The following is a 10,744-nucleotide window of genomic DNA, read 5'->3' as shown; positions in this document are numbered from 1 at the left end:
AGCGCTCTACCCCTTGAACCACATCCCCACTTTTGGCTTTTTGGTCTCTCCGTCTTTCCTTCCCGGGATGGCTTGGAGCTGCAATCCTCAGATCTCAGCCTCCTGAGGATTACAGACTGGGTTAATTTTCTAATATCGTTAAAGGAAGGGCTGAGGTTCGTGGCCACGACCCGGAGTGGTGGAGGCCGAGGAATCCATCCAGTGGAGTGGGAGGTGTGACCCGTGTGGGGCGTCCTGGGGCGATCGGGGGAAGGGATGCTGCGCCGCCAGAGAGGAGGGAAGACAGCCCAGGCAACAATATTTTTATTTGCTGTACACTCAAAAGTTCACCCGCGGTCCACAGCCTCCAGGAGCCGCTGCCTGTGCTCAGGATCCCCCGTGACTCTGCTGCTGTGGCTGTTGATGGTCGTCAGCGTCCTGGTGGCCCTCAGAAAGGGGTCCAGTCGGCTCCTCCGTCCCTGTGGGTGTCAGGAGCTCCCCTGAAACTCCTGCCAAGCGGAAGACCACAGGGATCTGGGCCAGGGCTGGGTTGGTCTCCTGCAGGCCCTGGATCCACTTGGCTAGTGTGGCCTGGTCGTGGGCACCTGCCATGCACATGGCGAAGATCGGGCCTTCTTCCACTGTTGGCAGAGAGAGAGAGAGAGAGTGCAATGGGGTGCAACAGCCCCCTCACCCCATGTCCACTGCCCTTCCAGAAGTCCGAGCCCCCTGTGGAGAAAGCATCTGTGTGGAATGTCGCCATACCTTTGCACCAGCTGTCCCCTCTGCCCCAACTACACACATTCCACACTTAAAAGGTCCAGCCTGCTTGCTTCTTCCTAATTCTGCATACCACCACTCTCAAAATTCCCCAAAATATAACTTGTCTGTTTCCTGGCTGACCTGGGGGTAACCCCCCCCCCATCATCAGTATGGTAGAGTTTCATGAAGGACAGTCCTGGAAGGAGGGACAGGCCTATTCAGGCCTTAAGCCTGGAGGCTCACACAGCTTGTTTAGTGCTGAGCCCTGCCCAGCCAGATGTTTACCTTCATCGATGTCAAACTCATAGTCATCCCAGCCGCCCCTGCCATACTCCAGGTCCAGCTTCATGGGATAGTAGAGGTTCCATTCCTCAGGGATCTCCTCCACTTCCTATCTCGGGGTACAGGGAGCAGGCAGGGTCAGAGGCCCAGGATCTTGCAAGCCTCCCTGCCCAGTAGCCCACCCACCAGGGCCCCCCATGCCATGGGGGGGGGGCTCTCACCCTCTCCTCAGGGGGCAGTGGGTCAGCTCTGAGGATGTGGTAATAGACACACTTATTATGGAGCCACAGGGAGAAGGGGCCCTCCACAAAGACAGGCCGGGCTGGGTTGTGGCGGGCCAGGGCAGCCTGCTGATCCGGACTCTGGATTCCTGCGGTGGAGACCATGTTTGAACTGGCTCCCAAAGGCCCAGGGAGGCCACGGGTCACAGGCCCCGGGGGAACGGGCAGGACTGGGAAAGGTCACAGGCCTCGCTGCCCTGTGCTTGGGGCCTTACCTACAATGTGGGGTTTCGTGGCCTCCTCTGTCCTTGTCATGTCATTGGGCAAAGACATCTATGGGAAGAGCAGGGACAGAAGCTTGTGGCACCCAGCCGATATAGCACCAGAAGACAGAGATGGAAGACGCCTCAGGGATGCTAGTACACCGACACCTTAGCTACTTCCTACATGTCACTAACCAGTCCCTTCTTCCCTTCTGTCCAATGCGGTCACAGCTATCAACATTTAAGGTGGTCACACTGGCTGGGCACTGAAGCCTATAATCCCAGCTACTCAGAAAGCTGAGAACTGGGGATCATGGATCAAAGGCAGCCTGGGTAGGAAAGTCCCTGATTTATTTATTTATTTATTTTGGTCAGTTGGCTGTGGGGCTTGAACTCTGGGCCTGAGTGCTGTCCCTCAGCTCTTCAGCTCAAGGCGAGCGCTCTAACACTTGAGCTACAGCACCACTTCTGGTTTTCTGGTGGTTTTATTGGAGATAAGAGTCTCAGGGACTTTCCTGCCCAGGCTGGCTTTGAACCACGATCCTCAGATCTCAGCCTCCTGAACTGCTAGATTTATAGGTGTGAGCTACCAGTGCCTAGCTGAAAGTTTTTTAAGTCAGTCTTGGGGCTTGAACTCAGGGCCTGGGCTCTATCCTTGAATTCCTTTTTTGCTCAACGCTAGCAATCTATCATTTCCAGCTTTTTCTGTGATTAATTGGATATAAGAGTCTCACAGGGGGCTGGGAAGGTGGCTCAGTGGTAGAGCACTTGCCTTGCATGCCTGAGGCCCTGGGTACCATTCCCCATCACCACATAAGCAAAAAAAAAAAAAAAAAAAAAAGCCGGAAGTGGCGCTGTGGCTCAAGTGGTAGAGCGCTAGCCTTGAGCTGAAGAGCTGAGGGACAGCGCCCAGGCTGAGTTCAGGCCCCACAACCGGACCCCCCCAAAAAAAAAGTCTCACAGACACAGACTTTTCTGCCTGGTCTGGCATCTACCCTCGATCCTCAGATCTCATCCTCCTGAGTAGTTATGATTACAAGTGTGAGCCATCAGTACCTGGCTCATGAGACTCTTACTCTTCTTTTTTTTTTTTTTTGTCAGTCGTGGGGCTTGAACTCTGGGCCCAGGTGCTGCCCCTCAGCTCTTCAGCTCAAGGCTAGGGCTCTACCACTTGAGCCACAGCACCACTTCTGGCCTTTTCTGCTTATGTGATACTGAGGAATCAAAATCAAGGCCTCATGCATACAAAGCAAGCACTCTACCACTGAGCCACCTTCCCAGCCCTCATGAGACTCTTATCTCTAATTAACCACCCCCAAATCCAGAAGTAGCTGTGGCTCAAGTAGTAGAGCGCCAGCCTTGGACAAAAAAAGCTCAGGGACAGTGCCCAGGCCATCAGTTCAAGCCCTAGGACTGGTATACACACACATACAGGCACGTATACACGCACAAACACGCTCACCCTGAGGGAACCCTGGAGCCACCCACTACAGTAAAATCCTGGCTTTGTAACAGGCTGTGTGGCTTCAACCAAGTCACTGTACCTCAGTGCCTCAGTCTCTCCAATTTCAAAATAAGGGTAATAACAGACCTTACTTGAAATGGCACTGAAACCCTAGAACAGGGGTTCAGCTCAGTGGGAAAGTGCTTGCCTAGCAGATGCAAGACCCTAGGTTTCATTCCCAGCACTGCAAAAAACATATATTTTTTGGTCAGTTGAGGGCTTGAACTCTAGTCCCGGGCACTGTTCCTGTGCTCTTCAGCTCAAGGCTAGTGCTCTACCACTTGAGCTACAGCGCCACTTCTGGTTTTCTGGTGGTTTATTGGAGATAAGAGTCTCATGGACTTTCAAAGCCAGTCTCAGGGCTGGCTTTGAGCTGTGATCCTCAGATCTCAGCCTCCTGAGTAGCTAGGATGACAGGCATGAGCCACCGGCGCCTGGCTTTACAAAAAATATTTTTAAAAAAAATGTAAGCTGGGTACTGATGGCTCATAATCCTAGCTACTCAGGAGGCTGAGATCTGAGGATCATGGTTTGAAGCCAGCCTGGGCAGGAAAGTCCATAAGACTCATCTCCAATTAACTACCAGAAAACCAAAAGTGGCATTGTGACTCAAAGTAGTAGAGCATTAGCCTTGAGTAAAAAAGCTCAGGGACGGCTGGGAAGGTGGCTGGCTCAGTGGTAGAGCGCTTGCCTTGCATGCCTGAGGCCCTGGGTTCGATTCCCCAGCACCACATAAGCAAAAAGAAAAAAGCCGGAAGTGGCACTATGGCTCAAGTGGTAGAGCGCTAGCCTTGAGCTGAAGAGCTGAGGGACAGCGCCCAGGCCCAGAGTTCAGACCCCACGACTGGACCCAAAAAAAAAAAAAAAAAAAAAAGCTCAGGGACAGTGCTTGGGTCCTGAGTTCAAGCTCCATGACTGACAAAAAATAAGCCAAGCACCAGAGGTTCACACTTCTCATCCTAACTCCTCAGGAGGCTGAGATCTGAGTATCAGTTTGAAGCCAACCCTGGGCACACAAATCTAAGACACTTTCATCTTCACTTAACCACCAAATATCCGGAAATAGAGCTGTGGCTCAAGTGATAGGATGCCAGCCTTGAGAGAAAAAGCTAAGACTAAGTTCAAGCCCTGGGATTTGTACCAAAAAGAAAAAAAAAAGTGAGTAAAGACAATTATTTCAAAGAATGAGGTGGAGGGGACAGGAATAGAAGACATCTAATTCATGTTTAACTACTTAAGGTAAAAGAAAAAAAGCAAAAACAAAATGAAAACAAATGAGTGTGGCCTGAGTTTCCCTGGCTTTCTGTCTTGCCAACTGATTTTTTTTTTGGTCGGCTGTGGGGCTGAACTCTGGGCCTGGGCGCTGTCATTCAGCTCTTCAGCTCAAGGTGAGCGTTCTACCACTTGAGCTACAGCGCCACTTCCAGCTTTTTCTACTTACATGGTGCTGAGGAATCAAACCCAGTCCCTCGTGCATGCAAGGCAAGCACTCTACCACTGAGCCACCTTCCCAGCCCCCAAGTGATTTTTTTATTTTGGTTGGTCATGGGGCTTGAACTCAGAACCTAGGTGCTGTCCCTGACCTCTTTTGCTCAAAGCTCATGCTCTACCACTTTCAGCCACAGCAACACTTGCAGTTTTCTAGTGGTTACTTGGAGATAAGAGTCCCACAGACTACCCAGCCCCGGCTGGCTTCGAACTGCGATCTTCAGATCTCAGCCTCCCATTAGCTAGGATGACAGGTGTGAGCTACCCGTGCTTGGCTTCCAGTGACAACAAGTGATAAGCTTCTATGTATGCATCCATCTGAAACTCAGATGTCAACACCATGCAAGCTGGACTTCCAGCTAAATATACGTCCCCCCACCCCCAATGCTGAGATGCAACCCAGGGCTTCCTATACCCTCAGCCCTGCTCTAGGTGTTTGGGTTTTTGGCTGTTGTGGGGCTTGAACTCTGGGCCTGGGCGCTGTCCCTGAGGAATCCACCTCAAGGTGAGTGCTCTACTTGAGCCACAGAGCCACTTCCAGCTTTCTGGTGGTTAATTAGAGATAAGAGTCACGGACTTTCCTGTGCAGGCTGGCTTTGAACCTCGATCCTCAGATCTCAGCCTCCTGAGTAGCTCGGATGACAGGTGTGATCCACCAGCACCCAGCTTCTAGGGTTCTTTCTTATAGCCACTGAACGGATTAAGGTCACACTACGGCAAGAAGCACGGGCCATGGGAAGCCACTGGAGGGTGGAGCGGGGGATGGGAACTCGTTCTGCACTGCCCACCCAAGGTGGGTGAAGGGCCCAGCGGGCATGGGCAGGGACGGCTGTAGACTGGAACTGATACCTGGTAGACGGTGACCTGCGCGCTGAGGTCAGGCTCCACATGCCGCAGGCCCAGCCTGGCCAGGTCCACAGGATCCTGGGGCAGCTCGCGAGGCACAGGGAACGGGTTGATGTTTTGGAATCGGGTGAACCACAGCCTCATACGCAGGTACTTGAGCATGGGGTAGCTTTTGCGTCCAAATATCTGAATCAGCAGGAACTCCGTGTCTTTGTTGGGCATGACACCTGGGCAGGGAGATGCAGGGAGAACCACAGGGAGGCAGGGGAGAGGGGAGAGGGAGAATAGTGAAGTCAGGGGATGGGTAATGGACGGGAAGATTAGGATCAGAAGAGAGACATAAAGAAGGAGGCAGGGCGCTGGTGGCTCACGCCTGTCATCCTAGCTACTCAGGAGGCTGAGATCTGAGGATCACGGTTCAAAGCTAGCTCGGGCAGGAAAGTCCGTGAGATTCTTTTTTTTGGGGGGGGGGGAGGGATCCAGTTGTAGGGCACAAACTCTGGGCCTGGGTGCAGTCCCTCAGCTCTTCAGCTCAAGGCTAGCGCTCTACCACTTGAGCCACAGCGCCACTTCCGGCTTTTTTCTTATGTGGTGCTGAGGAATTGAACCCAGGGCCTCATGCATGCAAGGCAAGTGCTCTACCACTGAGCCACCTTCCCAGCCCCCCCCCCCCCCCGTGAGATTCTTATCTCCAATGAACTACCAGGAAACCGGAAGTGTCGCTGTGGCTCAAGTGGTAGAGCGCTGGCCTTGAGCTGAAGGACAGCGCCCAGGCCCAGAGTTCAAGCCCCATGACTAACAAAAAAAAAAGGAGGCAGGAAAGAGCTGAAGGACAGAAGGAGAGAGTGAAGACGGGTGTTGTGGCACACGCCTGTAGTTCTGACACTTGGGAGACTGAGACAAGTGGACTGAGTTCAAAGCCACACAGCAAGATTCCGTGAGCAGCCTGGGGCGGAGGGAACGGGGGAGAGGCGCCCAGGATGCCGGGGGGAGGGGGCTGGGGCAGGCCTCACCGAATTTCTCCATCTGCTCCAGGACCGCGATCCCGCACTCCTGCTGCCGTGGGTAGTGGACAAAGATGCGCTGGAAGACGTTGCGGGGCCGGAAGACCTCCTTGGGGAAGACGTCCAGCAGCTGGTTGTAGGCTGCCAGGTCCCGCTCCACGCCGAACTCCCGCATCTTGCTCAGGGCCAAGTAGATGAAGTCCACATGGCCGCGCCTGCGCACGCTGTGCTGGGAAAAGCTCTGCAGGGCGCGCAGGAAGCCCCCCTTGCTCCGATCCGCCCCCGGCGGGCCGAACAGCTCCTCGTGGGGCTGGGGGGCCTTGACCGGCTTCCGCGGGGGCGCAGGCGGGCGGGGCGCCAGGGACGTCTCCTCGCGGGGAGCAGCTGCGCCACAGTGGAGGCCTCGGGCCTGGAGGGGCCCCTGGGGAATAAGGGACCACAGGCTGGAAACTGGCACCCCCCAAATGACTGGGGTGGAGATGGGGGGGGTCGTCAGTTTCATTTTCTGGAAAAGGAAGATGGTGGTAATTCCCAGGGCCTCTGAGCTAGTATGGCACTGTGGTTACAAAGCCATGATTACTGAAGTGGGAGAAGACACAGTACTGGGTGGTGGGGCATGCCTGTAATCCCAGCACTCAGCAGGTGGAGGATCTCCAGTTCCACGTGAGACCCAGCCTCAAATAAAACAAGCCAGGTGTATGTGGTGGCACATGCCTACAATCCTAGCTACTCAGGAGGCTGAGATCAGAGGACTGTTCCAAGCCAGCCTGGGCAGGACAGTCTGTGAGTCTTTTTATCTCCAATGAAAAAGCTGCATGTGGTTCTATAACTCAAGTGGTAAAGTGCCAGCCTTGAGCAAAAGGAGCTTAGTTAGATACAGCGCTCAGGCCCAGAGTTCAAGGCTCAGGACTGGCAAAAAAAAAAAGCAAAATGCTAGAAATTGAGCTTGACCAGCCTTGAGTGAAAGAGCTAAGGAGCAGCACCAGGTACCAGCCCCAGTACTGGCACACACAAAACAAAACAAGATGAAGGCTGGTAGAGGAAGTTAGGTCCATTTTCTGAGGTGAGCTCTTTTTTTTTTTTTTGGGGGGGGGGGGTCAGTCGTGGGGCCTGAACTCTGGGCCTGGGCGCTGTCCCTCAGCTCTTCAGCTTAAGGCTAGCGCTCTACCACTTGAGCCACAGCGCCACTTGCAGCTTTCTCTGCTTATGTGCTGCTGAGAAATCAAACCCAGGGCCTCAAGCATGCAAGGCAAGTGCTCTACCACTGAGCCACCTTCCCAGCCCCCTACAACCTTAATTTCAAAGTTAACACCCTCACCCATATGTGCACTAGCACCCCTTAATATGCTGTACAAGCCCAATATGTAGCTCATGCCTGTAATCCCAGCCATCAGGAGGAAAGGACAGAATTGGCAACTGGAGAGCATCGCGGGCCAAGTTAGCAAGCCCCTAGCTCAAAAAGCGAATACAAGAGCTGACTGAAGTGAAGCCACGGGCACCCGGTTTCAGAGGGCGCTGCTTCAGTCCAACCTGACAGGCAGAGAGCAAACCGCAGCCTCCTCCCTCCCTCCGTACCCCACAACGAATGCTCAACTGGCAGTTACCTGAGAGAAGGGGGCTCCCGTGAGGGGAGTCGCACCGATGCCTCCCCAGGCCTTTGAAAGGCCTCGGGCCAGCAGGGTGGCCCGTACCCAGCTCATGCTTCAGACCGTCAGTCCACCACCTGGTGAAGACAGGAGATGGCATTAAGGTGGCAGTCCTCCTGCGCAGAGAGTCCATGGGAAGCCAGCCAGCCAGCCTCTGCGATTCCCAGGCCCCCGGCCCAGGCCCTGGGTCTACAGGGCCACACAATTCTCTCTCAGTAGGAAATTGTTCATGGAATGGGCTCTTCACTACTGGATCATTAAACAACAAAATATTGAGCTGGGTGATGTGGCCCAAACCTGTCATCCCAGCTACTCAGAGGCTGAGATCTAAGGATTGCAGTTCAAAGCCAATCTCAGCAAGAAAGTCCGTGAGGGGGGTGGGGAGGATTGGGTGGGGGGGTGGGGGGGAGGCTGGGAAGGGATGTGAAGGGTAAACAAAGGAGGAGGCTGAAATGCTTGATAAGAAATGTACGCATTATCCTGCCCATGTAATTGTAACCCCTCTGTACAGTATGTTCACAAAATAAAATAAAATTTAAAAAAAAAGTCCGTGAGACTCGTCTCCAGTTAATCACCAGGAGACAGGGAGTGGCGCTGTGGCTCAAAGTGGTAGAGCACTATCCTTGAGCAAAAGAGTCTGGCTAGTGCCCAGGCTCCTGAGTTCAAGTCCCACAACCAACAAAAAAAAAAATTTTTTTCCATGTGTTTATTCATTTATTTTGGTGCCAGTCCTGGGAATCAAATCAGAACCTGGGCACTGTCCCAAACTTCTCCCTCTTCCCCCCCCCTGCTGCCCCCGCCCTAGTCCTGAGGCTTGAACTCAGGACCTGGGCACTGTCCCAAACTTCTCCCTCTTCCCCCCGCTACCCCCCCCCCCCAGTCCTGAGGCTTGAACTCAGGACCTGGGCACTGTCCCTGAGCTGCTTTTGCTCAAGGCTAGCACTCTGCTTCTTGAGCTACAGTGCCATTTCTGCTTTTTCCTGTTTATGTGGTGCTGAGGAACCAAACCCAGGGCTTCATGCATGCTAGGCAAGTACTCTACCACTAAGCCACAAGCCCAGAACCCTGAGCTGCTGCTTCTTTTTTTGTTGTTGGTCGTGGGCCTGAACTCTGGGCCTGGGCGCTGTCCCTCAGCTCTTCAGCTCAAGGTGAGCGCTCTACCACTTGAGCCACAGCGCCACTTCCGGCTTTTTCTGCTTATGTGACATGGTGCTGAGGAATGGAACCTAGGACATCATGCATGCAAGGCAAGCGCTCTACCACTGAGCCACTTTCCCAGCCCTCCTGAGCTTCTTTTTGCTCAAGGCTTGTGTTCTACCACTTGACCCAGAGCTTCATTTCTGTTTCTTTTGGTAGTTTAATGGGGATCAGAGTCTCAGACTTTCTTGCCCAGACTGGCTTCAAAACATGATCTTCAGATCTCAGCCTCTTGAGTAGCTAGAAATATAGTTGTGAGCAATTGGCACCTGGCTCACTAGGGAGGGAGGTATTTATATTTTTGGTTTTGTTTTTTTTGGTTTTTATTTTTTTTTGGGGGGGGGGCTTCTGGTCCTGGGACCTGAACTCTGGGCCTGGGCGCTGTCCCTCAGCTCTTCAGCTCAAGGCTAGCGCTCTACCACTTGAGCCACAGCGCCACTTCTGGCCTTTTCTGCTTATGTGGTGCTGAGGAATCGAACCCAGGGCCTCAGGCATGCAAGGCAAGCGCTCTACCACTGACCTGCCTTCCCAGACCCTATGTTTTTGTTTTTCTGTCAGTCCTGGAGCTTGAACTCAGTACCTGGGTGCTGTCCTTACCTTTTTACTCAAGGCTAACACTCTACTACTTGAGCCACATCTCTACTTCTGGCTTTTTGCTGATGCGCTGGAGGTAAGGGTCTGACTTTCCTGCTGGCTTTGAACCGCGATCCTCAGATCTCAGCCTGCTGAGAAGCCAGGATGACAGGCGTGAGCCACCAGCGCCCAGACTTTATTTCTGATTTGTTCAGTGTCTTCCACCCTCAGGGATGTGGGGTGTCCTCCTTACTGCTGTGTCCCCAGCATCGGGGCAGGGCCTGGCATGTGGTAAATTAGTGCCTGACAAATTGCCAAACAACTGAGAAGAAGCGGGAAATTTTAAGGGAAACACTACACATCGGAACCCCGACGTAGGCCGGCTGCCAGCACTGGGGGAGCCTCAGGGAAAACAGGTTCCAGTGCCAGCCTCACTGCCGACTGCTGTGTGACCTCGGGCGACAGCCGTAACCTCTCTGTGCCAAACAGGTCACAAGGGAAGTCACTGCCCGAGCAACCTACCCCGCACCCCCAAAAGGTCACAGCGCTCTCGCCTGACAGCCGAGGCCCTCCGTGCGAACGACTTCCGGGGACTCCAGACACAGAACGGGACCCTCGGGACACCCAGCGCCTCGAGTTCGAGTCCCCTCCACGCGTAACCTCACCTCCTCACGCGGCCGGCCACGGACTCCGGGCCGGCTGCGTCCTAGCGGCGGGCGCCGCCATGTTGACCCAGAGAGAGAGAGAGAAACGGCGAATCATGAAGGCCAGTTGGGTAAGTCCCGCCCCCAAGGGGATATTCACCAATAGGAAGGAGGAAAAACGTGGGTCCCGCCTCCGGGCGAACCAGGCTTGAGTCCCCTCCACGCAGGCGTGCGGCGGGGTCGCCGGGGGAGCGGCGCGGGGAGCTGCCGGGGCCGGGGCAGCCCTCGGAGGCCCGCCGGAGACCCCGCCTGTTCCAGCCGAGCCCCTGGGGCTG

The 10,744-nt window shown here is 54.2% G+C and overlaps 1 protein-coding gene across 4 annotated transcripts; it reads right to left on the bottom strand.

Moving 5' to 3' along the window:
* Positions 1 to 287: 287 nt before the first annotated feature.
* Ecsit (ECSIT signaling integrator) lies at positions 288 to 10,655 on the bottom strand. Of its 4 annotated transcripts, XM_070002198.1 has the most exons (9): positions 10,431 to 10,498; positions 9,790 to 9,917; positions 7,954 to 8,072; positions 6,359 to 6,770; positions 5,349 to 5,572; positions 1,520 to 1,577; positions 1,245 to 1,393; positions 1,027 to 1,132; positions 288 to 620 (listed from the first exon to the last, which is right to left on the bottom strand). In XM_070002198.1, the coding sequence occupies exons 3-9, from the start codon at positions 8,047 to 8,049 to the stop codon at positions 367 to 369; spliced, it is 1,299 nt and encodes a 432-aa protein (XP_069858299.1). In that variant the 5' UTR covers positions 8,050 to 8,072; positions 9,790 to 9,917; positions 10,431 to 10,498; the 3' UTR covers positions 288 to 366. The 4 variants fall into 4 exon arrangements, with proteins under 4 accessions (XP_069858299.1, XP_069858298.1, XP_069858296.1 ...); XM_070002197.1 differs by lacking the exons at positions 9,790 to 9,917; positions 10,431 to 10,498 and adding an exon at positions 10,570 to 10,655; XM_070002195.1 differs by lacking the exon at positions 9,790 to 9,917 and having other exon boundaries at positions 10,431 to 10,520.
* Between the last annotated feature and the right edge of the window lie 89 nt (positions 10,656 to 10,744).

Source organism: Dipodomys merriami, unplaced genomic scaffold (genome assembly GCF_024711535.1).
Source record: "Dipodomys merriami isolate MVZ:Mamm:240054 unplaced genomic scaffold, mDipMer1.0.p SCAF_6, whole genome shotgun sequence".
In the NCBI taxonomy this organism is placed as follows: Eukaryota; Metazoa; Chordata; class Mammalia; order Rodentia; family Heteromyidae; genus Dipodomys; species Dipodomys merriami.
The sequence above is the reverse complement of the archived record's forward strand: the minus strand, read 5'-3'. Positions and strand labels throughout refer to the sequence as shown.

Bases quoted from the DNA above. Each gene is read 5' to 3' on its own strand.
- Ecsit (XM_070002197.1), bottom strand. From the start codon at position 8,049: ATGAGCTGGGTACGGGCCACCCTGCTGGCCCGAGGCCTTTCAAAGGCC. The intron at 5,573-6,358 runs GTGAGGCCTGCC...CTCCCTGCCCAG, and splicing joins GGAGCAGATGGAGAAATTCG to GTGTCATGCCCAACAAAGAC. The intron at 621-1,026 runs GTAAACATCTGG...CTCTGCCAACAG, and splicing joins TGAGTTTGACATCGATGAAG to TGGAAGAAGGCCCGATCTTC.